This window comes from Schistocerca nitens, chromosome 9 (genome assembly GCF_023898315.1).
Source record: "Schistocerca nitens isolate TAMUIC-IGC-003100 chromosome 9, iqSchNite1.1, whole genome shotgun sequence".
Classification (NCBI taxonomy): Eukaryota; Metazoa; Arthropoda; class Insecta; order Orthoptera; family Acrididae; genus Schistocerca; species Schistocerca nitens.
Window position 1 is genome coordinate 39,574,793 of NC_064622.1, and position 26,727 is coordinate 39,601,519.

Consider the following 26,727-nt stretch of genomic DNA (forward strand, 5'->3'; position numbering starts at 1 on the left):
CATACAGGCGATCAAGACTAACAATTAATTGTAGTGTTCCCACTGATCCTTGCCATGGGTATTCTGATACAACTTCCCTCTTCTAAGACAGGTTTTTTTTTTTTACTTCTTATTCACGGAGAAGTATTAACAACTAATGCAAACTAAAGTTGTCGGAAGTAAATAAATAAATAGCCCTGAGCACTATGGGACTTAACATCGGAGGTCATCAGTCCCCTAGAACTTAGAACTACTTAAAACTAACTAACCTAAGGACATCACACACATCCATGCCCGAGGCAGGATTCGAACCTGCGGCACTAGCAGTCGCGCGGTTCCAGACTGAATCGCCTAGAACCGCTCGACCACCGCGGCCGGCTTGTCGGAAGTCTTTGACTGCAGTGAAGCATTTTATGGGAACAAAACGTAGACAATAAACGTACCGGGAATATTCAGACTAGAAGAGAATGTTATGAATTAGAAGAATGCTGAAGATTAGATGGTTCGATCTGGTAACTACTGGTGGGGCATTTAATCGAAAAGAAATTTATGTCACAGTTCGACTAACACAAGCGATACGTTCATAGTATGTATCTGGACGCATCAAGAAATAGTTAAATTATTATTAAGGGAGGGAAGCGTGTGCAGTAAAATTTGTAGATCACAGTAAACAGCAGAAAATAAAAGTAGCTTGCGGTAGTTATGCAGAGATGAAGAGTCTTCCACAGGAGGGAGTACCTTGGAGAGCTTTGTCAAACCTGTCTTCTGACTTAAGGCAACAACGAGACAACATTGACTGTCTGGAGTGTAAGATATTCTGTACGATCGTTCCGAAAATTTTCATTTTTTTAGTTTTTTTATCGAATAGTATGAAAATTTTGAACGTTTTGTTTCTCGCAATGGAGCACCTTCCTTGACTACTCTACATGTCACCTTACTACATCGTTTGCAGTATGGAAAGGTACTCATTAGAAGCTTGCTACTTGTCCTTCCTTAAGATAATGATTATATACTAGGTAGACTTTTTTATATGTTTATCAGTTTAGATGTTCATACTTCGAACGGGTAATGCTGAATGATTCGGTATTACTTTTTTTTAAACTCACTGCCCGAACACAGAGTTTATGCAATGCCATAACAAACGAATAAATAAATAGTAACTGGTTGGCGCTTCAATCCCAGTTATGTGTTCAGCCGTGATCATAACGGAGAATATAAGTAGAATCGTAAGCATACATTGTAGTATGTCACATTTCTGGCCCATCTCATTGTGGATTCAATGGCTGTTACGAAATTATTTGGTGCACAGTGAGGAATACGAATATTCGTGATAAGTTCAAATGATTTGTAACTGCAACTATGTCCGTCCTTCAGGAATAAATAATCTGAGTACTGTGAACATACCGGAAATTATACTGTTTTAATTCAAAAATAGTGTCTCGATATATTATCGCAAAAATATTGACAAAAAATGAGCAGCCCATTCATAAGTAGACGCTACCGAGTAAGGTGGCGCATTGCTGAAATACAGGAAACGCTTTCTGGAGGACTTCGGTTCTCCGTGATCTTCCGAAATCGCTTAAGGCCAATACCGGATAAGTTTCTCTGAACAGAACACGACAGACTTCCTTTTTAATCTAAACTTGGACACCGTCTCCAATGGCTCTGTTGTCGACGACATGTTGTAGGCTGCTCATCCGTCCTTTTTTTTATATAGTGTGAATTTTAATAAAACCGACAAACTGCAGGGACGGATTGCTGATTCGAAATGGAGGTAAAAAAGTCCTATGAATATGTGTCCAGAAATGCATCGTTGCTACAGTAGAAGGTGCTGACAGTTTGCCGTGTTCTCCTTGTGTGTTACAGGCTGTGCGATTGACGCAGCGTACTGTAAACAGCAGAATGGTCCGACACTCACATCGGGAACAAGCCCAGATGGTGTTCGGGCTACAGCCAAGCAGATAGAAACTGTCGACAGGCAGTGCAACTATGCCAAAACGAAGTACCCTCACAGACACCAACCACAACACACAACATTTCAAACCGTTTTTGAGCGGTTGTGTGATCATGGGTCTTTTCAGACGGACGAACGTGCAGGAAGGCGGCGGGCTGTGCGTACTCGAATTTTAGAGGACCGGATTCTCAGGATATTGAGGCTAACCCTAGTACAAGTTCCAGGCAAGTGTCCCACCAACATGGCGTAAGTCAAATTACGATTGCACTGATGAGCAAAAGCCGACCGGTGTGGCCGTGCGGTTCTAGGCGCTTCAGTCTGGAACCGCGTGACCGCTACGGTCGCAGGTTCGAATCCTGCCTCGGGCATGGATGTGTGTGATGTCCTTAGGCTAGTTAGGTTTAAGTAGTTCTAAGTTCTAGAGGACTGATGACCACAGATGTTAAGTCCCATAGTGCTCAGAGCCATTTGAACCATTTGATGAGCAAAAACATTATGACCACCTTCCTAAAAGCGTTTTGTTCCACCTCTGGGACGCAATTCAGCAGTGAGTCTGCGCGCCATGGATTCGACAAGGTTTCCAGAGGTTTGTGGCACCAGACGCCTAAGCATAGGTCACCCACTTCCCATAACTTAGGGCGGTTGGTTTGTGGGCGCGGAGCTGGCCTTCCATAGGGTCCTAGTTGGGTTTCATTGGATTCAGATAAGTCGAATTTGATGACCCAGACATCAACGTGAATTCACTATCGTGCTCCCCTAACCATTGCAATACGATTCTGGCCTTGTGACACGGAGAGTTATCCAGTTGGAAGATGCCATCACTGTTGAGGAAAATATCAAGCATAAGGTTCAAATGGCTCTGAGCACTACGCGACTTAACTTCTGAGGTCATCAGTCCCCTAGAACTTAGAACTACTTAAACCTAACTAGCCTAAGGACATCACACACATCCATGCCCGAGGCAGGATTCGAACCTGCGACCGTAGCGGTCGCTCGGTTCCAGACTGTAGCGCCTAGAACCGTACGGTGACTCCGGCCGGCTCAAGCATAAGGGATTTCAGGCTGTCCCTAATAACGTTCGCGTAGTCCTCAGCTGTCATGGTGTCTTCGATTACTACCTCAGGTCCCATGGAAGCCCAAGTGAGAGTCACCCAAAAAATAATGTTTCCCCAACCGGTATGAGTCCGTTGCGCGCTGTATGTTATGAGAACCCGTTCGCCTGGATGACGACGTATCTCGACATGAGCATCGACCTTGTTTAACAATAAACCGACCAGGAGACACGATTCCATTAATCCGCGGTCTAATCTCGATGATCCCGCGCCCACTGTAATAATAACTGACGATGTTGTTGGGTCAGCATGGGGACACGTAGGGGTCTTCCACTGCGGAACATCATGTTCAGTACTGTGTGCAGAAAGGTGTGCTCCAAGACACTTTTCCCTGCACCAGCCATTGACATCAGATCTGCCACAAATCGCCACACATTCTGCTTTAGAGAGTGGGAAAGCCTCTGATCCCTATATTCTGTGACGAGATATGGACGTCAAGATGGTTCAAATGGCTCTTAGCACTATGGGATTTCTCGCATTCGGGAGGACGACGGTTCAATCCCGTCTCCGGACATCCTGATTTAGGTTTTCCGTGATTTCCCTAAATCGTTTCAGGCAAATTCCGGGATGGTTCCTTTGAAAGGGCACGGCCGATTTCCTTCCCAATCCTTCCCTAACCCGAGCTTGCGCTCCGTCTCTAATGACCTCGTTGTCGACGGGACGTTAAACACTAACCACCACCACCACCACTATGGGATTTAACATCTGAGGTCATCAGTCCACTATAACTTAGAACTACTTAACGCCAACTAACCTAAGGACATCAGAAACATCCATGCTCGAGGCAGGATTCGAACCTGCGACCGTAGCTGTCGCGCGGTTCCAAACTGAAGCGCCTAGAACCGCTCGGCCACAGAGGGGCGGCTATGGACGTCCAACTTCCTGTCGCCTGCTCACGATTTCAGCATTCTTAAATAATTTTCCTTAGATGCTCACGACAGTTTCATGCGAACAGCCGAACAGCTTCGTCGTTTCCGAGATTCTCGCTCCTAGGCAGTGGGTCACAACTATCTGGCTTTTGTCAAAGTCCCTTAAGGGGGGTAGGACGTCAAAAGGGCCGACTTGGAGCAGGAGAAGCAACACAGGACACTTTAATTTCCAGTGTCTATACTTTTACAAATAAATTCATAAAACTTTGTCAGCATCACCAGGAAGGATTCAGGATTCACACTCATTGCAGTGGATGTTCGAAAACATAACAAAATAAATTTTTTTACCTGCGAAATTTCATCACTTTTTCACTTACTAATGGCTGCATTTGTTGCTATAGGTACACTTTTATTCATAAGTTAGAGAGATTCTTCGATGAATTTTGCACAGCATACATACCATACTCACAGGTGTATGAAACTCTAGAATTTATTTAATTTATGAAAAAACGAATGAACTATTATATTTTAAACTTCATGTTTAGAAAAAATACGAATTTTATAGTTAATTACCTCAATTTTTACCACAGTTTTTAATAGATTTGGAAAATTCTAGAGTTTCTCACACCTTTAAGTATGGTTTGTATACTGTGCAAAATTCTTCGAAGAATCTCTCTTACTTATGAAGAAAAGTGTACCTATAGCAACAAATACTGCCAGTACTAAGTGAAAAAAATGATGAAATTTCACATGTAAAGAAAATCATTTCGTTATGTTTTCGAACTTCCTCTACTGTGAGTGTGAATTCTGAATCCTTCCTGGTCATGCTGACAAAGTTTTATGAATTTATATGTAAAAGTATAGTCAGTGGAAATTAAAATGTCCTGTGGTGCCTCTCCTGCTCCAAGTCGGCCCGTTTGACGTCCTACCCACCTTGAGTCTGTGGATTTCCGTATTTGCACCACTTATCTTCGCTAGACTGGTTCCCTATTTCTGTCTGCTCCGCTCGTATCTCTTCTCTAACCACCACCAGGCAGCACACAATGCTCATAGTATAAGAGTATCCTGCATGACGACCGCTACTATCCGTATAAGCTAGAATCACATGCAGGCCACTTTGAACATCTCTAGTGCCGCGGATGTGATACAGCTCTGTACTGTGTTGCGGGATGATTTTCTGTCCTTGCTCGCACACAATCCATTTCCGGACACGTGTTTGTAGGACCTATTTCCCTCCATTCCCGGTCAGGAATCCATCCCTGCAGTTTGTCTGTTTTATTAATGTTCACCCTATGTAACTGACTACACTCCTGCAGGTAAGAAAATTTAACATTACGTGCAGAAATAAACACTAGTTTGGATATCATTCGAGTTCAGATTTAGTGCAAAATGACTGGAGCAACTATATAGATCAAACGATTTGGATTCACAGTTTGAAACGATCTGAAACGAACAGATCTCACGATTCTCGTGAAGTGACCAGCATACGTTAGACTGCATATTACTACGAATTCTGGGAGTGTACTATAAAGAAATGAAGTCACATTACATTTTATTACTAAGAGGCCAAGAGGGGTAGCCTGGTTGGAATGGTTTTTTTTTCTTTCCCCGTACAATGACTTCCTTCCCCCGTGATCACTGAGGCTGGCGTTAAAAAGCAAGAAACTGTGATGAGTCGGTGTGAAGCTTTCTGCTTTCTGTCCTTCTTGTTTCGTTGATGACAATGAGAAAGAAGAGAGAGGGGGGGGGGGGGGAATAAGGTTCCGGCGCTTAGTCTACTCCTCTCTAATAGCATCAAGGGGGTCGCACAGTTTAATGTCCTCATCCGACTGAGGTATCATCATCAACAGTGTCTTGTGACCCCACCTCATGGCACATTGTGGAGAGATCAAGGACGTTTGCGCGAAATCTGACTGGTGATCAGGCACTTTACGACGTCTCATCTCTAACCACTATGGGACTTAACATCTGAGGTCATCAGTCCCCTAGACTTAGCACTACTTAAACCTAACTAACCTAAGGACATCACACATCCATGCCAGAGGCAGGATTCAAACCTGCGACCGTAGCAGCCGCGTGGATCCGGACTGAGCGCCTAGAACCGCTCGGCCACAGCGGCCGGCTATTCTCCTCCCTGAGTCGATTAATGGCTGTGAAAATTTCTTCAATATCCAGTATCCATACCGGCAACCTCCAGGTCGAGCGTCGTCGTACAATGTGCGATAGCCACCCCGAATGCAGTGTGCATGGGGGAGTCCTACATACACTATGTGTTAAAAAGTGTCCGGACATCCCTATGTAATGCGCAATTGACCACCAGCTGCCACGAGAAGTATAAAAAGACGCAGGACGTGTTGTGTTGTCAGCAAAGGATCAGTAACAGCAGACCCGATCCGTCAGGAGAGCTCAACGACTACGAACATAGGCCAGTCACGGGGTGTCACCTGGCTGACAAACCCACCAGGGGCATTTCAACCCTTCTAAAGTTCCCCAAGTCGATTGTTGGTGATGTGACTGTGAAGTGGAAAAGTGAAGGACCAACTACAGCTAAACCGAGAACAGGAAGACCTCACTAGTGGACAGGGATCGTCGAGCGTCGTAGAGAGTCTTTATAAGAAATCACACCAAATCAGCGGAAGGAATCACTCGTCAGTTCCAAAGTCCTGCCAGCAGTCCAGCTAGCACAATGACTGTGTGAGGGGAGTTAAAAAGAATGGAGTTGCAATGATCGCGCACATCCTCATATGCCACATATGTATGTCTCAAGCTTAGTGACGTTTGGGGTAATGGAAAGTTCGAAGCCACCGGACAGTGGGACCGGACTGGAAGCGAGTGATTTTCAGTAATGAATCACACTACATGCTATGACAATCTGATGGAGGGATTCAGGTTTGGTGAATGCTTGGAGAACGTTGTCTGCTACCATGCGTAGAGCAAGTAGTGAAGTACGGACGAGGTGGTGTTATGATATGAGTGTGTTTTTCGCGGTTACGATGTGGTGACCTTATTGCGCTTACGAAAACGCTAAATCCGCAAGGATACGAACACATTTTACATTATTGTGTACTGCGTACAATAGACAAACTGTGAGACAGTAGTTCTTCGACAATAACATTTCTGAAATGGACTAGCTTACACAGAGTCACAACCTGAATCCAATGGAATATCTTCGTTCCATAACGCAGAATGCAACATCAATCCTTTATCTAGTTTCAGGTCTCGCGGAAGAAAGGGCTGCCATTCTTCCACAGACATTTCGAGACCTCACCGAAAATGCCCCCAGCAGATTTCAAGCATTAATAAAGACGAAGGTTGGAGGTACCCTATATTAATGTCCATTAATAAGTGTCTGGGTATTTTAATCAGACAGTGTGTCAGCGAAAAAAAAATGCTAAAATCATCCTTTTACGTTCACTTTTCGTTTTTTTTTTTTCGATTTATATTCTTCTCACGTCACACTGATAAAATAGAAGATAACATTTAACTGCACATTTATACACGGATTTCTTTAGTCATCCTTAGTCGAGAGAACATTCTGAACAATACTTGCAGCTTCCTATACACAGAAAAAATATCTGAATGGTGCGAAAAGTGGCAGTTGACCCTAAATAACAAAAATTGTGAGCTCATCCACATGAGTGCTAAAAGGAACTTTGGTTACACGATATATCAGTCTAATGTAAAAGCCGTAAATTCAACTAAATACCTACGTATTACAATCACGAACAACTTAAATTGGAAATAACACATAGAAAATGTTGTGGGGAAGGCCAACCAAAGGCTGCGTTTTATTGGCAGGACACTTAGAAAATGTAACAGACCTACTAAAGAGACTGCCTAACTACGATTGTCCGTCCTCTTTTAGAATACTGCTGCGCGGTGTGGGATCCTTACCAGATAGGACTGACGCAGTACATCGAAAAAGTTCAAAGAAAGGCAGTGCGTTTTGTATTATCGCTAAATATGGGAGAGAGTGTCACAGAAATGATACAGGATTTGGGCTGGAAATCATTAAAAGAAAGGCGTTTTTCGTTCCTGCGGAATCTTCTCATTTAATTCCAATCACCAACTTTCTCCTCCGAATGCGAAAAAATTTTGTTGACACCGACTTAGGTAGGGAGGAACGATCACCACGATAAAATAAGGGAAATCAGAGGTCGTACGGAGAGATATATGTGTTCATTCTTTCCGCGCGCTATACGAGTTTGGAATAATAGAGAATTGTGAAGGTGGTTCGATGAACCCTCTGCCAGGCACTTAAATGTGATTTGCAGAGTATGCAGAGTATGTAGATGTAGATGTAGAGGTACAGATCGTGTCTTAACTAAACAGGAAGTCAACAGTGTGGTAAATCACATAATTTGATGACTTTTTACGAGAAAATTTCTCATATTTACGTACGGCGTCTGAAGCTTTAGACGCGAAAATGAGAAACGCAAATGATGACGTGATGACAATTTATACTTTGTATCTTTCATCTGCTGACGTTAAATAACTCTTAACATCCGAAATGAAGAGAAACTCACAGATACAAACTGTTTGGTAGTCACTCGTAGGCAGCTCAGTTAGTAAGAATATTATTCGAAAAATGCAAGGGTCTTACTTTGAGTCCAGGTCCTGCTCACAGTGAAACCGTTGGCACTACCTTCAGCGGTCCATACGGCAGTGCCCTCACACGTAAAAATCTTAAAATGCACTTCGTCATCTTGGAATCGTGGGTAAATTGTGTTCTTCAGTCTGAGATCTCCGCAGTTCGCTGCAGGGATAATAAAAGGATAGACGCGTTCTCAGAAGAGGAGTGACGTCACTATAGGTTAATACTCAGCTTCTGCGTTGCTGCCCGTATGCTAACGACAGTGTGCGGCCGAAGGAGAGGGCGGAGGTCTACTAGTATCTCTGGAATCGTTATACCGAATCCAAAGATAATTGCACCGGTGCACGAAACTTCTCGCTACTATTTATTGTTATCGTAGCACTGTAGCTATACATTCTCCGTTGTACACAATAAAATAAACGTATAAAGAATCCGACAGGGTCAGAATGGATTTGTAGATAACTGCTTTGAACTTTGCGGTACGATGAGGTGTAACCGACGCTAGTTTCGGTACGCAGGATGGAGAGATATTCACACACACTCTTGTAAATCTAGCGACTGGAAGTACTTGAACAGCTTAGTGAAATTATTGTCCGCGAAAGGCAACTGTCGCGGTTCCAGTGTCTATTCTGAAACTATTTTTCTAGTCGTCTTTCGTTTTCCGTTCATTCAGCCAGACACGACACTTGAGACATGAATCCATAGTGTCTTACAGACTTGCATTCTATTTTTTTTTTTTTTTTTTGCAGTGTTTTCCATTGGCCTGCCCCACTAGAGATATGTTCGTCTTTGTGTCAAACGATTCATAATCACACACAGCAACATCGCATTTTAAACACATAGCCTTTCCCGAGACGGAACTAAAATTTCTGACCTTGCCTGCCTCGAGGTTACAGAGGAACAAAACTAACCATGAACAATGAAGTAAAGGATAAGTCGGAGTAGAATATGCGTCAAAGATATTTTACCCTGGAATCCAAATAGCTGTCACCACTTAACAAACGACTAGCGGATGTAATAAAGAAAAAATCCTGCGCTGTAATTATTTCCAGCTTGCTGGTAGATCTACTACCCAAGGAAGGCACCGATCGACGAATTACTTCTGATGGTGCGTTGCGTATAACACATTAACAATCGAGCGAACTGTTATTTGAAAGGTAAAACATCGGTAGTAAAGTGGTACATACAGAATACAGTACAGAGAAAGGCAGTCTGGGATAGTATGAGGGAGCGATAAGTTATGTATAAATCGTAGAGAAACTAGGTTGAAGTAATAAGAAGCGAATGTCATGTGTAGGAGGCAGTAACTGAGAAAAGAGTTAGACTGGGTTGTAGCATATCCTCCGCGTTATTGTCTGTACCTAAGGCAAGCATTACAGAACAAAAAGAAAAATTGGGGAAAGTGATTAAAGTTTAACAAGCAAAAATAAAAATTGTAAGGTTTGCGATGACAATGATTCTATCGGAGACTACAAACCATTTGGAAGACCACTTTAATGGAATAGACAGTGTATCGAAAATGATATGAACATCTTCAAAAGCAAACAATAGTAAAGGAGAGTAGTCGAATTAAGTCGTGTGATGCTGAAGCAAGTAGATTAGGAAATGCGACGTTGAAGTTAGTAAACGCGTTTTGTAGATGGCCATCAAGTGACGTTGGCGGAGTAAAAAAGGATATAATGAGTTAGCTATAGCAAGAGGAGCATTTCTCAAAAAGATAAATTTATCAATTTTGAGAATAAATTTAAGTGTTGGGAACTCTGTTCTAAAAATGTTTCTCTGGTGTGGAGCATTATATGAAAGTGGAGTGGACAATAAACAGTACAGAAAAGAAGAAAATAAAAGATTTTTAAATGTATTGTTACAGAAGAATACTGAATATTATATGACTAGATCGGATAATTAATGAAGTGATACTGAATCGGATTGGAGAGAAGGCACTACACTGCACAATTTGACTCAAAAACGGGATAGGGCATTTCTGAGGCATCAAGGAATCTTTACTTAAGTAATGGAGGAAAGTCTGAGTGACTGTAAAACTGTGGGGGTAGAGCAGTACTTCAATAGACTAATTAGGTACAAATGGATGTAGGTTGTAGTAGTCATGGAGAGATGCCGAGACTTGCACACGATAGATTAGTGTAAAGGGTAGTAGCACCAAAGCAGTCTTCGTACTGAAAACCGCAACAAGTTACAAGAAATAAAACAAGGTGCAGCACATCGAATTCTCTGAAATTAGATGAATGCAGGGAAGGAAGGAACATTACGATTTAACATCCAGTCACCACTGAGATCATTAGAGACGGAGCTTAAGTTCGGATTGTTTCAAGAATGGGGAAGGATATCGGCCGTGACTCTTTAAAGTAACTTTCCCGGCATTTGCCTGGTGTGACAGATAAATGGAGTCTATGTGGATGCAATGATTTTAAAATGATAACGGAGAAGACCGTTGACAAATAATGAACTAGTGATGTAATTACTATATTGTGACAATATACTCTGCTGCCAAATACTGTGCTCCACTGTGACTTAATAGTTTTGCTTGTGAGAAAAATCGATGTTCAACTAAATACTGCAATGAGGATAGTAACACGTTGTATCAGATCTACCCCTCTTCATTAGTTAGCACCTTTAAGCTACACTCCGTGACCCAGATCTTCGAAGACAGAATACCCTTCTCCAGGAATACGAAAAATTAATTAAAATTCCTCAGATCCTAATCCACTCTAACGTTCCTGCAATTAAAATGAGCCGAAAGCAGTGGATTTCAAATTCAGCAGCAAGTGGAATCATATTGCCCAAGAAGAATACCAGTCCCTCATAAGATCTGGTAAAAGACAAACCGGCATGAAATTACAGCGACGTGCTTGGAAAACAGTTAATAGGAAGAGGAAAGGGTTCTTCTTCCTATCAGTGTGACAGTGGCAATGAACATCAGAACGTCAATATAATGAAATAATAAGCAACCAGTTGCATAAAAGAAATTAATTTCACTACCGGTTTCGACTACTTAGTGAACTTGGTGCACTTAGTGCCTTCGTAGGCATAACCTTCTGAAGAACGGCACTAAGGGTGTAACGTCCCTTTTGGAAAATTATGAATGAAAGACTGTGCTGGTAAAACTCTTACGTTATCTGATTTTCAAACAGCTGAGCAAAACTCAACGTACTGAAACAGTTTTCTCTTTACTTATTCTGATCATCACTAAACTGACACACAATATTTTTAGCGCAAAGCAATCTGACTTTCAATAATCCCTACAAAAGAATGGCCCTGACTAACAATAACCTATACCTTTCATGAATCACTTACCTATACAGCGAGCGCCAATACTGCCAGCTAAATAAAAGGTTCTACCTACTGAAGGCACTAAGTGCTGATAGGCATAGTGAGCAAAACATTTTGATAGAGAACAAACAATGTATTTACCTTAATAATGTTCAAACGTCATCATATCAATTCATGACATCCATCTTTACAAATTTCCTTTTTCTGGCGGACACACGTCCAGATCGTCCGTTCTCAAAACTCTGGAATATCTCTCCCCACATCCACCACTGCTGGCGGCTCACCTCCAACTGCACAACGCTACGCGCTGTTCACATCCAACTGCCCAACACTACAATAGCGAATATTTCAACAATGAGTCCAACCAGCCACAGACTGCACACAGTACGGTCAGTGAAGATTTCTTTGTAATGACAGAGGCAGCTCTTGCATGGATTGAAAATTTAGATATTAATTTGTACATTTAGTCATTTAGTTAAGTTTATTTTGTAAAATTATGCAATTCATATATGTATGTTGCAGTTCAGTTTGTATTCCCTTACGCAAAATACATGTGGCAAAAATTTGTTAATGGATATGCTCGGATGACCTAATAGTGAAAATGGCTGCTCACGAAGAGCAGGAAATTTGAGTTCGAGTCCTGATCTGGCACAGATTTTCAATTCGCAGAACATAACGATTAAAACACGTAGTGTGAGTAGAGAACGCATTTGTGTGGACATCTTAGTCTTTAGTTGCTTTACAAGTACCGAAGACCAATAGTTGGGCTGCCAGAACGATGGACCGGAAACAGTTGAAGTATCGGAAACTGAAGGCCACCACAACGACGCGAGGCCCACGTGGTCTCCGGCTGTTAAACACACAGACTCGAGGCCGCGTAATGGTGCTCCTTTCACCTTCGGTTTCACCTTCACCTTGGCCGCGACTGCTAACAGGTTACTGAGCCACACACCGTCGGCACGGTGATTACTCGGAAATTGCGGTTCCGAAAAAGGTCGCAGCGGCATCCAGAGCTGAGCGGCAAGAGTTACGACCCCGCTGGAACGCCGACTGCGATGAGGCGTTCTTGTTCGGCGGCTCCGTAACAGGACCGCTACACACTAACGCCACGATAAAGCTTCGTACCTTGTCTGTCCTCCCTCTCCTCGTACTCCGTCCCCCAGTAACTGCAATTTCAGTGAAAATGGCACGCTAGCTGCGTTCCAAGACTAGAGACAACATTTCGTTCCCCATTAAAGAACACCAAGAACTTGCTACGGTGGCTCAGGAAGAGACATACTGCAGAAACAATCGGCTGGCTTACTACAAAAGGAAATGTCCACGCGCGTCGGACTGCCTGGCAAAACAGGACACTGCGGACCGAGGACTAGGGGAAGCAGGCAGACAACAGAGGACGTACGAAAGCGTGCCGCTGTGGCGGGAGAGCTTTGTCTCCAACTGACCTGCCAGAGAAGCGTCGTCGCCGCCATGGTGTGCAGCGCGCTGGACCGTCGTAAGAACTTGCTGAAGGCGTGCAGACTTGAGCACGCGAACCGCGCCTCCTTAAAAGACAGCCTGCGCCGGCGATCCCAGCGCCGCGTACAGGGCGCCGCCGGGAACTACTGTGACGGTTGCTCCTCTGCGTGAATCAGCTCATTTGCACCGCAGTCAACATCACATGTTTGGTTCCCAGCTGCCCCAAGTTTTCGTGTCCGACGGTGTTTTTAACCCCCCTGGTTTCTGTTACATACCTGTCCTTTCGACTATTTTTCCGACCTTGTGGGAAGCTCCCTTTCACAACACTATGCAGATTCCCTCTACGTTCTTCACACTACCACGCGAATTTGAGTAATGTCAGTATAATGCTTCGTTCTCACACACTGAGCGATGTCAAGGCCGAGTTTAATTTATAACACTGGTTTTACGAGAAACTCGTAGCTGTCGTACGTGTACTCAGAACCACAGTGTTTTGTTGCCGAAGCAGTACTGTTGTTTCAAATGGTTCAAATGGCTCTGAGCACTATGGGACTTAACATCTGAGGTCATCAGTCCCCTAGAACTTAGAACTACTTAAACCTAACTAACCTAAGGACATCACGCACATCCATGCCCGAGGCAGGATTCGAACCTGCAACCGTAGCAGTCGCGCGGTTCCGGACTGAAGCGCCTAGAACCGCTCGGCCACCGCGGCCGGCACTGTTGTTTCACTTATGTAAGATGTTACTATTTAATCCATAGTTGACTCCAGAATTCGCTGCTATGGCTTTGGTTAATCGTATTGTAGTATTTTCTAATTTTGTCTTGTGAAAGCTTACCTGCAAAGCTATTAATAAATCATTGCAAGGTTTAATGTTCCTAACCGTGCTGCATAATCTACTATGTCAAATTTAGCATTTGACACGGAGAACCGGCATCACACCTCTTGCCTGGTCAAACAAACATGAAGTTATTCTGAGTTCAGAAGGAATGAGGAGATTTGGACGGAATAATCTACTCCATGCAAAACGGCGTAGATTCCCAAGTCATTGCTCAACTCGCGCTTTTCTCAAATGACAGCCTGATAGCCCTGAATATAGGCAATCTGGTGCATGTGATATTTCTTGGCTCAGTACCATACCAAAGATTATGTTAATGAAAGAACGATCATATGAATACAAAACAGTTTATCAGTGCATTCAGTATTTCTTGGCAGCGAGGGCAAACATGTTAGCTTGAATCAGATGACCTGTAGGTACACTGAAGTGTCAAACTGTAAAATTTCTAACGTTTTGTATTTTTTCATATAGGCTAAGCTTGAAAATGGTCTTAAGACCGAAACTAGCACTGTGCAAAATAAAAGCCAACTGAAAGCTTTTACCATGAACTTCAACGATTATTTAGCAGCAGATTTTCCCCACGTATATGCATATATATCACGACACTGCAGAAGTAACTTCAGGTGTTCTCCAGGTAGGTGCGTTGGGGCACTTGCTTTTCATGTTATGTATTTATGCCCTAATAACAACCTCAGACTTTCTTTAGGAGAAGCAATTGTCCTTAATGAAGTACTAGGTGAAGAAAGCTAGATAAATGTCCAGTGAGATGTAGATAACTTTTCAAAGTGTCGCGGAGACTGGCAACTTACATGGTATCTTCTGCCTACGATATCCATGAGTCGCAGTTGAAATCAGTCAACTCAAATACCCATATGTAATAATCTGTGAGGATATTAAATGAAATGATTACATAGTCGGAAGCAGCTGACAGATTTCGATTCCTTGGTAGGATACTGGGGAAATACAGCGAGTATACAAAGCAGATTTCTTACAAAATACTCGTGCGACGTATCCTAGAAAATTGTTCAAGTCTATGGGACCCATACAAAATAGGAGCAACAGGGATTGAAAAAATACAAAGAAGGGTATCATGAATGGTGACATCCTGTTTGACTGACTCGAGAAAAAGCTGGAAAACTCTGTCAGTAGACACTTCATAACAGAGGTAAACTATCCGACGAAAATCTACTTAGAAAGTTCCAAGAACCAATATTAAGTGAGGATACTAGGGCTATACTTAAGTGCTCTTCTTGTCGGTCTCTTAGGAAACATAAAGACAATTTTATACTTATTACAGCGCACACAAACATTTAAACATTCTTCCCGCTATCCATACGCTAATGAAACTTGAAGAAAGTCTAAAATTTGGAACAAAGGGAAGTATCCTCTGCCACGCACCTCTCGGTGTTTTGCAGAGTATGGACGTAGATCTAGATGTGGTACATGTATATGTATGTGTGTGTCCGGGAAAAATCATACGATAAGCAACGGATACTAATTGCTTTTTGCTTCAGTATACTTGATATAGAATTTAAACCTTAAGTGCCATGCACTACCAATGGACTCTTCTGTGTACCTCCCTATCGGGTGGCAAGCTGCACATGCCAGAACTCGGGCATTGCTGGTGAGCTTTGTGTCTTATTTTCGGGTCTTAAGATCTGTCACAGACGTTCCACGCTGTTTGCGTGTCGTGTTTTATTGAATATTTTTTTACTCCATGGTGGGGAAGGCTGAATCTTCTAAGCAACGTCTTTTACGTGAGACATATATGGGTTTTCAAGAACGACTCAGTGAAATCTCAGGCGAATAATTTCGAGATATTTATTGATTGCGACATTAATTCGGAGCACTAAAGTCAATGTTATGAAAATGTGGCTCCTGATGGCGATTGAAAAAAACTTACTTCTTCGGTACGAGTAGAAGTTTTCGATGAAGAAAAAGGCAGCCGCCAACTAATGTAAGAACAGATACAGCATCACCTTGCAGCTGCCTGAACTGCGACTAATGCCGAAAAGTCTCCCAGAAAACCTTCTCTTTGAGAGGTGTGGACTCTGTTCTTTACCTAAGAAAGAACAGTTTGAAAACTAGGAATATGTACTTTTTGCACTCCTCGCATGAATAGGTAAACAAGATACCCGTGGCATCGGTGTAGTGTTCCATTTTGTTTGGTGTGTTCCAGGATAGTTTGCGTGAAATGCATTCAGGCAGAATGTGATTAAAATATGATCATCGCCTTGTAAAAATATGTAATTACTTTCTCCTTCCATTTCTAAGTTAAGATGTGGTAATGTTTGTCCCTTCATAGAATTACGGAGCGCAATAGTTTCTCTGCGTCGAAACTGAGTAATAAGCTCAAAATCAGTTTCTTACACAATTTCTCACAACTGCACTGCCATCCTCTGTACAGTTATGTTGCGAATCTGAATCTGCCTGACAATAAGCTGTGAGTGAGTAGAAAGATATATTTTAATGATACATAAAGTAAAAATATACTGTAAATTTAGCGGTATTTTAGTTATCTAGTTGTTTTAGTCGCATATTGCTTTAAAAAATTCCAGTTTTCACAAAATCTGCTTCCAAGAAGTGAAATGAACAACAGAAATCATGAAAATGTTTCCAACAAAACAGTTGTCTTTTCTGTTGTTGTTGTTGTGGTCTTCAGTCCTGAGACTGGTTTGATGCAGCTCTCCATGCTACTCTACCCTGTGCAAGCTTCTTCATCTCCCAGTACCTACTGCAACCTACATCCTTCTGAACCTGTTTAGTGTATCCACCTCTTGGTCTCCCTCTACGATTTTTACCCTCCACGCTGCCCTCCAATACTAAATTGGTGATCCCTCGATGTCTCAGAACATGTCCTACCAACCGATCCCTTCTTCTTGTCAAGTTGTGCCACAAGCTCCTCTTACCCCCAATTCTATTCAATACCTCCTCATTTGTTATGTGATCTACCCATCTAATCTTCAGCATTCTTCTGTAGCACCACATTTCGAAAGCTTCTATTCTCTTCTTGTCCAAATTAGTTATCGTCCATGTTTCACTTCCATGCATGACTACGCTCCATACAAATACTTTAAGAAACGACTTCCTGACACTTAAATCTATACTCGATGTTAACAAATTTCTCTTCTTCAGAAACGCTTTCCTTGCCATTGCCAGTCTACATTTTATATCCTCTCTACTTCGACCATCATCAGTTATTTTGCTCCCCAAATAGCAATTCCTTTACTACTGTAAGTGTCTCATTTCCTAATCTAATTCCCTCAGCATCACCCGACTTAATTCGACTACATTCAATTATCCTCGTTTTGCTTTTGTTGTTGTATTTTCTATAGAAAATAAAAAGTCGTGTAATCAGTAATCGTGTTCCTCCGATCGTACATAACAGTTAATAACAGTTAAGATACAGAAAGTGAAATGACTAAAACATGCGCGAAACAAACGAAAAAGATAGGGTTAGCAAAGGAGAAGAACGACTCTTGTAACAACTGATGTATACCTTAATATTTGTTACTGAAGACATAACCCGGCGCGTTGTTCTCGACGGCGAGTGTTCATGAGAGACAAGGGTGTCGTCTGAAGAGACCTTGTGAACTGTGATATGACCGCTCTTGTTCTCTACACACATAAATGATCTGACAGACAGGGTGAGCTGTAACTTGCAGCTGTTTGCTGATGGTGCTGTGGGGTACAGGAAGGTGTCGCCGTTGAATGACTGTAAGAGGGTACAAGATGACGTAGACAAAATCTCTAGTTGGTGTGATAAATGTCAACTAGTCTAAATGTACTAAAATGAAAGTTAATGTAGATGAGTATAAAACAATACTGTAATGTTCGAATGCAGCATCAGAAGTGGGCTACTTGAGGCAACAACGTCGATCGATTAAATACACTACTGGCCATTAAAATTGCAACACCGTGAAGATGATGTGCTACAGACGCGAAATTTAACCGACGGGAAGAGGATGCTGTGATATGCAAATGATTAGCTTCTCAGAACATTCACACAAGGTTGACGCCGGTGGCGACACCGACAACATGCTGACATTGGAAAAGTTTCCAACCGATTTCTCATACACAAACAGCAGTTGACCGGCGTTGCCTGGTGAAACGTTGTTGTGATGCGTCGTGTAAGGAGGATAAATGCGTACCATCACGTTTCCGACTTTGATAATGGTCGGGTTGCAACCTATCGCGATTGCGGTTTGTCGTAGCGCGACACTGCTGCTCGCGTTGGTCGAGATCCAGTGACTGTAAAGCAGAATATGGAGTCGGTGGGTTCAGCAGGATAATACGGAACGCCGTGCTGGATCCCAACGGCCTCGTATCGCTAGCAGTCGTAATGACAGGCATCTTATCTGCATGGCTGTAACGGATCGTGCAGCCACGTCTCGATCCCTAAGTTAACAAATAGGGGCATTTGTAAGACAACAACCAACTGCACGAACAGTTCGACGACGTATGCAGCATCATGGACTATCAGTCCGGACACCATGGCTGCGGTTATCCTTGACGCTGTATCACAGTCAGGAGCGCCTGCGATGGTGTACTCAAAGACGGACCTCGGTGCACGAATGGCAAAACGTCATTTTTTCGGATGAATCCAGGTTCTGTTTACAGCATCATGACGGTCGCATCCGTGTTTGGCGACATCGCGGTGAACGCACATTGGAAGCGTGTATTCGTCATCGCCATACTGGCGTATCAGCCGACGTGATGGTATGGGGTGCCATTGGTTACACGTCTCGGTCACCTCTTGTTCGCATTGACGGCACTTTGAACAGTGTACGTTACATTTCAGATGTGTTGCGACCCGTGGCTCTACCCTTCATTCGATCCCTGCGAAACCCTACATTTCAGCAGGATAATGCACGACTGTATGTTTCAGGTCCTGTACGAGCCTTTCTGGATATAGAAAATGTTCGACTGCTGCCCTGGCCAGCACATTCTCCAGATCTCTCACCAATTGAAAACGGCTGGTCAATGGTGGCCGAACAACTGGCTCGTCACAATACGCCAGTCACTACTCTTGATAAACTGTGGTATCGTGTTGTAGCTGAATGGGCAGCTGTACCTGTACACGCCATCCAAGCTCTGTTTGACTCAATTCCCAGACGTATCAAGGCCGTTATTGCGGCGAGAGGTGGTTGTTCTGGGTACTGATTTCTCAGGATCTATGCACTCAAATTGCTTGAAAATGTAATCACAGGTCAGTTCTTGTATAATATATTTGTCCAATGAATACCCGTTTATCATCTGCATTTCTTCTTGGTGTAGCAATTTTAATGACCAGTAGTGTATTTAGGCGTAAGAATGCAAAGCGATATGAAATGGAACGAGCACCTGCGGATTGTAGTAGGGAAGACTTAGGTGTATTGGGAGAGTTTTACGCAAGAATGGGTTATCTGTAAAGGCGACCGTGTATAGGACACTAATGCGGCCCTTTGTTTAGTACTACTCGACTGTTTGGGATCCCCATCGGATCGGATTATAAGAATACATCGGAGCAGTTCAGGGCCGGGCTGCTAGATTTGTTACCGCCAGGTTGGATCAACTCGCAGGTATTACGGAGATGATTCGGAAACTCAGATGGGTAACCGTGGAGGGAAGGCGAGGTTATTTTTTAGGAACAGAGTTGATAATTTTAGAGAAGCTGTCTGCCGAACGGTTCTACTGCTGCCAACGCACATTTGCTGAAGTACCGTGAAGATAAGAGAGTGGGGCTTATGTGGAGGCATATACAGGGTGGTCCATTGATCGTGACCAGGCCAAATACCTCACGAAATAAGCGTCAAACGAAAAAACTACAAAGAACGAAACTTGTCTAGCTTGAACGGGGAAACCAGATGGCTCCTTGGTTGGCCCGCTAGATGACGCTGCCATATGTCAAACGAATATCAACTGCGTTTCTTTAAATAGGAATCCCCATTTTTTTATTACATATTCGTGTAGTGTGTAAAGAAATGTGTATGTTTTAGTTGGACCACTTTTTTCGCTTTGTGATACATGGCGCTGTAATAGTCACAAACATATGGCTCACAATTTTAGGCGAACAGTTGGTAACAGGTAGGTTTTTTAAATTAAAATAGAGAACCTAGGTACGTTTGAACATTTTATTTCAGTTGTTCCAATGTGATACATGTACCTTTGTGGACGTATCATTTCTGAGAACGCATGCTGTTACAGCGCGATTACCTGTGAATACCACATTAATGAAATAAATGCTCAAAATGATGTCAGTCAAACTCAATGCATTAGGCAATACGTGTAACGACATTCCTATCAACAGCGAATAGTTCGCCTTCCGTAATGTTCGCACATGCATTGACAATGCGCTGACGCATGTTGTCACACGTTGTCGATGGATCACGATAGCAAATATACTTCAACTTTCGGCACAGAAAGAAATCCTGGGACGTCAGATCAGGTGAACGTGCGGGCCAAGGTATGGTGCTTCGACGACCAATCCACCAGTCATGAAACATGCTATTCAATACCGCTTCAACCGCACGCGAACTATGTGCCGGACATCCATCATGTTGGAAGTACATCGCCATTCTGTCATGCAGTGAAACACCTTGTAGTAACATCGGTAGAACATTACGTAGGAAATCAGAATACATTGCACCATTTAGATTGCTATCGATAAAATGGGGGCCAATTATCCTTCCTCCCATAATGCCGCACCGTACATTAACCCGCCAAGGTCGCTGATGTTCCACTTGTCGCAGCCATCGTGGATTTTCCGTTGCCCAATAGTGCATATTATGCCGGTTTACGTTACCGCTGTTGGTGAATGACGCTTCGTTGCTAAATAGAACGCGTGCAAAAAATCTGTCATCGTCCCGTAATTTCTCTTGTGCTCAGTGGCAGAACGGTACACGACGTTCAAAGTCGTCGCCATGCAATTCCTGGTGCATAGAAATATAGTACGGGTGCAATCGATGTCGATGTAGCATTCTCAGCACCGACGTTTTTGAGATTTCCGATTCTCGCGCAGTTTGTCTGCTACTGATGTGCGGATTAGCTGCGACAGCAGTTAAAACACCTACTTGGGCATCATCATTTGTTGCAGGTCGTGGTTGACGTTTCACATGTGGCTGAACACTTCCTGTTTCCTTAAATAACGCAACTATCCGGCGAACGATCCGGACACTTGGATGATGTCGTCCAGAATACCAATCAGCATACATAGCACACGCCCGTTGGGCATTTTGATCACAATAGCCATACATCAACACGATATCGACCTTTCCCGCAATTGGTAAACGGTCCATTTTAACACGGGTAATGTATCACGAAGAAAATACCGTCCGCACTGGCGGAATGTTACGTGATACCACGTACTTATACGTTTGTGACTATTACAGTGCCATCTATCAGAAAACGAAAAAAGTGATCCAATTAAAACATTCATATTTCTTTACGTACTACACGAATATGTAATAAAAATGGGGGTTCCTATTTTAAAAAATGCAGTTGATATCCGTTTGAACTATGTCAGCGCCATCTAGCGGACCAACCACAGCGCCATCTGGTTTCCCCCTTCAAGCTAGACGAGTTTCGTTCTTTGTAGTTTTTTCGTTTGATGCTTATTTCATGAGTTATTGGCCCGGTCACTATCAATGGACCACACTGTAGACGGTCGTTTTTCGATCGCTTTGTTTGCGAGTGGAACAGGAAAGGAAATGACTAGTCACGGCAGAAGGTAACTTCGACCAAGTACCATACGACGGCTTCCGAAGTATGTACGTAGATGTAGGTGTAGATTACGTTTATCGGATATGAGATTTTTACTGAACTGAAGAAACGAGTAAAGTAACTTAGAAATAGTGGTGATTAACAGGAAAAATGAAAATTCCTTCTTTTTCCCGTACCTTCTTCCTCTTTGACCCATATCTTATGGTTAAAAGAGGAAGTTTTAAATCGTAAATGTCCGTGACTTGAGACATCACTGTAGGGTACCTGTCTCTCTTTGATTCACCGGCGTTGTTCACCACTCAAAGATTTGCGAGGTGGCCTTTGCACGTATAGCTTGCCCTCCACGCGAGAACTGGCGGGAGCTGAGGAGGGTCCAGCCCCTGACCTTGGCACCGGTCAGTGAAACCAGAGCACGCCGACCTGCTGCAGGGTGTGAGGAGGGGGAGGGGCTACGGTCGGGGTCACCGGCCTCTGCGCAGGACCGCCTCTGCCTCCCACAACAGTTCCTTACGCTTCCCGGGATTTGCATTCATTTTGCCTCACGCGTATAGCGAGTCTCCGCTTAGATAGCGAGACTAAGTGTATGCAACGCATAATTCTCCCTGTCTAACAACGTTAATAATCTATGGCACTACCTGCGTCACTCATTCCTCATTCTTCTCTTCCTTTTGTTCGTCTGCACAGAGAGTTTTAAGCCTTGCTAAGTCGAAACAAGGCCCCGAGAGTAGACAACATTCCATTAGAACTACTGATAGCCTTGGGAGAGCCAGTCCTGACAAAACTCTACCATCTGGTGAGCAAGATGTATGATACAGGCGAAATTCCCTCAGACTTCAAGAAGAATATAATAATTCCAATCCCAAAGAAAGCAGGTGTTGACAGATGTGAAAATTACCGAACTATCAGTCTAATAAGTCACAGCTGCAAAATACTAACGCGAATTCTTAACAGACGAATGGGAAAACTGGTAGAAGCCGACCTCGGTGAAGATCAGTTTGGATTCCGTAGAAATACTGGAACACGTGAGGCAATACTAACCCTACGACTTATCTTAGAAGAAAGATTAAGGAAAGGCAAACCTACGTTTCTAGCATTTGTAGACTTACAGAAAGATTTTGACAATGTTGACTGGAATACTCTCCTTCAAATTCTGAACGTGGCAGGGGTAAAATACAGGGAGCGAAAGGCTATTTACAATTTGTACAGAAACCAGATGGCAGTTATAAGAGTCGAGGGTCATGAAAGAGAAGCAGTGGTTGGGAAGGGAGTGAGACAGGGTTGTACCCTCTCCCAGATGCTATTCAATCTGTGTATTGAGCAAGCCGTAAAGGAAACAAAAGAAATGACGGAGTAGGTATTAAGATCCATGAAGAAGAAATAAAAACTTTGATGTTCGCCGATGACATTGTAATTCTGTCAGAGACAGCAAAGGACTTGGAAGAGCAGTTGAACAGAATGGACAGTGTCTTGAAAGGAGGATATAAGATGAACATCAACAAAAGCAAAACGAGGATAATGGAATGTAGTCGAATTAAGTCGGGTGATGCTGAGGGAATTAGATTAGGAAATGAGACACTTAAAGTAGTAAAGGAGTTTTGCTATTTGGGGAGCAAAATAACTTATGGTGGTCGAAGTAGAGAGGATATAAAATGTAGACTGGCAATAGCAAGGAAAGCGTTTCTGAAAGGATTTGTATGGAGTGTAGCCATGTATGGAAGTGAAACATGGACGATAAATAGTTTAGACAAGAAGAGAATAGAAGCTTTCGAAATGTGGTGCTACAGAAAAAGCTGAAGATTAGATGGGCGGATGATATAACTAATGAGGAGGTATTGAATAGAATTGGGGAGGAGTTTGTGGCACAACTTGACTAGAAGAAGGGATCGGTTGGTAGGACATGTTCTGAGGCATCAAGGGATCACCAATTTAGTACTGGAGGGCAGTGTGGAGGGTAAGAATCGTAGAGGGAGACCAACAGATGAATACACTAAGCATATTCAGAAGGATGTAGGCTGCAGTAGGTTCTGGGAGATGAAGAAGCTTGCACAGGATAGAGTAGCATGGAGAGCTGCATCAAACCATTCTCTGGACTGAAGACCACAACAACAACATAGGAGCTGACCTCGCGACCATCCCGTTCTGTACACACAGTCTTTTCAATAAATCTCATATACCCTTCAGAAGCAAAACTTTGTGACCCAAACTGCTCACGGTATTCAAGAGAAGGACAAACAGGCAGAGTATATAAGATCAATTAACTATATGTGCGCCGAAGAACTTTTCTTCTTTTGTTTCACACGACTTTGGAGTACGATAGCTCATCGACTTTGTAATGTTTTGTGTTTTGTGTCTCTCTATTAGCCCAGTATTGTTTCATTCTTTCTGATCTTGCTTTCCTTTCTTCTTCTTCCTTCGTTTGGTTTCGATTTTGACTTGGAACCACTCTTTCTGCTCATTTTTTGCAGTCTTTTCCATGAGCATATTTTCTGTGATTTAGAGTTCCATTCATTCCTTCTCCGTTTCTCTAAACCAATTTGATTTTTTTTTCCGGAAGGATTCGAAAATTTTCTTGACTACTCTATTTGGATTCATTATGAGGTTTTGTCCATAAAAATCAATTATTCTCTTCCTCTCAGTGTCTGAGAGTTTTTCGGCGTTTGGTACAGCGTTTCATTTATAACGTGTGCTAGTTTGTTACTGTTGAATCTGGGACCATGGATTTTTCTGAAAATTTTCATCTCTTTGGTCTCCAGCCTTTCAAATGCGCCATAGTTGGAGGTGGCCAGTGTTTCGGCTGCTTACAGGACTTCCGGGTTGATTGCTGCATTAAAATTTCATTTTTTTTTCATTCCATGAGGCAGAATTTTGTTACATCTATTTTTGTTGAGTTGGAAGGCCAATTCCGATGTTATCCACAAGGCTCTTTATGTATATTGTGAATATCAACGGTCCTACGACACTCCCCTGCGGCACACCTGAAATGAATCTTACATCGGAAGACTTCTCTCCATTGAGAATCACATGCTGCGTTCTGTTATCTAGGAACTCTTCAATCCAATCACACAGTCGGTCTGATAGTCCATATGCTCTTACTTTGTCCATTAAACGACTGTGGGGAACTGTATCGAACGCCTTGCGGAAGTCAAGAAACACGGCATCTACCTGGCAACCCGTGTCTATGGCCCTCTGTCGTCTCGTAGACGAATAGCAGCCTATTGGGTCGTATGCCCCGTGGCCGCCCGGAGTCGGGCCTCCTTGGGAATGCACATTCTTGCGACCGCGGCTGCCAGCAATTTGAATTTTGGCGGTAAAATAGGTAAATTGTGCTGTGTCCACTAACCTAAGTCCCCAGAAAAAATTGGCGCCAAATTCAAATTTCGCGCCAATTTTCTGGGGGTTAGGGTAGTGGAGGTAGCCCAATTGGCTTTCTTCCCGCCAAAATCTGCCATCTTGAATGACATCACAGCGGCACTCTCTGGTGACAAGGGTATGCACTAACACAGTTGGACTCCAGACCTCTTAGCGAACACACGTGCATCATATAAATAATAATAATAATAAATGATAATGAATAATAATAAAGACAAATACAGTTTTGCAGGCATTATCCTGTTAGAATTTGAATTTGGCGCCAATTTCTTCTGGAGGGTTAGGTTAGTGGACGTAGCCCAATTGGCCTATTTTCCCGCCAAAATCCGCCATCTTGGATGACGTCATGCACAGTTGCCAAGTCACACGCCGCCATCTTGGATGACGTCATGCACAGTTGCCAAGTCACACGCCGCCATCTTGGATGACGTCATCGCCGACATCTTGAATAAATTTGGCAACAATGCAGAGTGGAACAGGAAAGGAAATCGTATGGGAAGAGGTCGAGACTGTATGGAGGATGTATAACACGTTCCCAGAGAAGCGTCTGCAGCATAGTCGAAAGGACGGTGGCAACAAGTGAGCGGGCACTATCCTGCAACAGAATGATCCCCCTGTCAGCATTCCTGTGCATTTGAACTTGATGACGCTTTTTAATTTCTGCAAAGTGTCCACATACCGTTGCGCTTAAGCTTTGGCGCCGTGTTCCAGGAAGTTTACGATCAACGGCAATTTGCAATCAAAGAATGATGTCGTCATGACTTTCCCAAAGCTGGTGTGTACAGCTTTTGGTTTTTTCGGTGGAAGTGAATCCATGTGCTTCCATTGTTTGCTGTGACGCTTACTTCCCAACTCAAAATGGTGACACTATGTTTCGTCTCCGGCGACATTGCGGGATAGGAAGCGATATTTTTCATCCTGATACCGTTCCAAGTTCTGCAGTGATGTCGACGTTCTGTTCAATTTCTGTTCACGCGTCAGGCTTTGGGAAACCCAATGCTCACAGATTTTTCGAAACTTCAGATGCTCTGTGGTGATGGCGTGAGCGGTCACGTGACTGGTGCCCAACATGTGCCGGATGTCTTCCACCTTCCGCCGTCGATCAATTCCACCGCAGCAGTGACTGAAGGGGTAATGACAAGATTAGCCTCTTTTGGCCGGCTGCTGTCTTTCAATGATACCCGACTTTCTCGAAACCGTTTATGTCACGCAAACACCCGTGCGTGTGGCAACTGTGTTCGCCACACACAGTAGACTTTTGCTTCATGACATTTCTTCTGCAGAGTGTGGCAGTGTACCGTTGATAAGTCCTGTCGTTCAGGTAACACTACACCAGGAGTCACACTGGATGAAACCTGGTGATCTTGGTGACTATGCAGTTTGGAACGCTTGGCCATAGATTCGGTTTTCTCCAAATGTGTTACGGAGAAACCGAGTGACCTCACAGGCATTTTGAGGTGGAGCTGCACGGTGCATCATGACAGTTGAGTCCGAGGCACCTCTCCTGTAAAGCAGCAATTACATGTTGGCGAATCATATCACAGTAACATGTGTCGTTCACCCTGCA

The 26,727-nt window shown here is 43.3% G+C and overlaps 1 protein-coding gene across 4 annotated transcripts in view; it reads right to left on the reverse strand.

Moving 5' to 3' along the window:
* Positions 1-13,345, reverse strand: part of LOC126202921 (trithorax group protein osa-like) — a 145,647-nt gene extending 132,302 nt beyond the window's left edge. For all 4 annotated transcript variants that reach the window (XM_049937006.1, XM_049937008.1, XM_049937007.1 and 1 more), the window contains exon 1: positions 13,239-13,345. In XM_049937006.1, coding sequence (XP_049792963.1) covers positions 13,239-13,265 — 27 coding nt within the window. In that variant the 5' untranslated portion in view covers positions 13,266-13,345. The remainder of the gene's footprint in view (positions 1-13,238) is intronic.
* Positions 13,346-26,727: the final 13,382 nt, after the last annotated feature.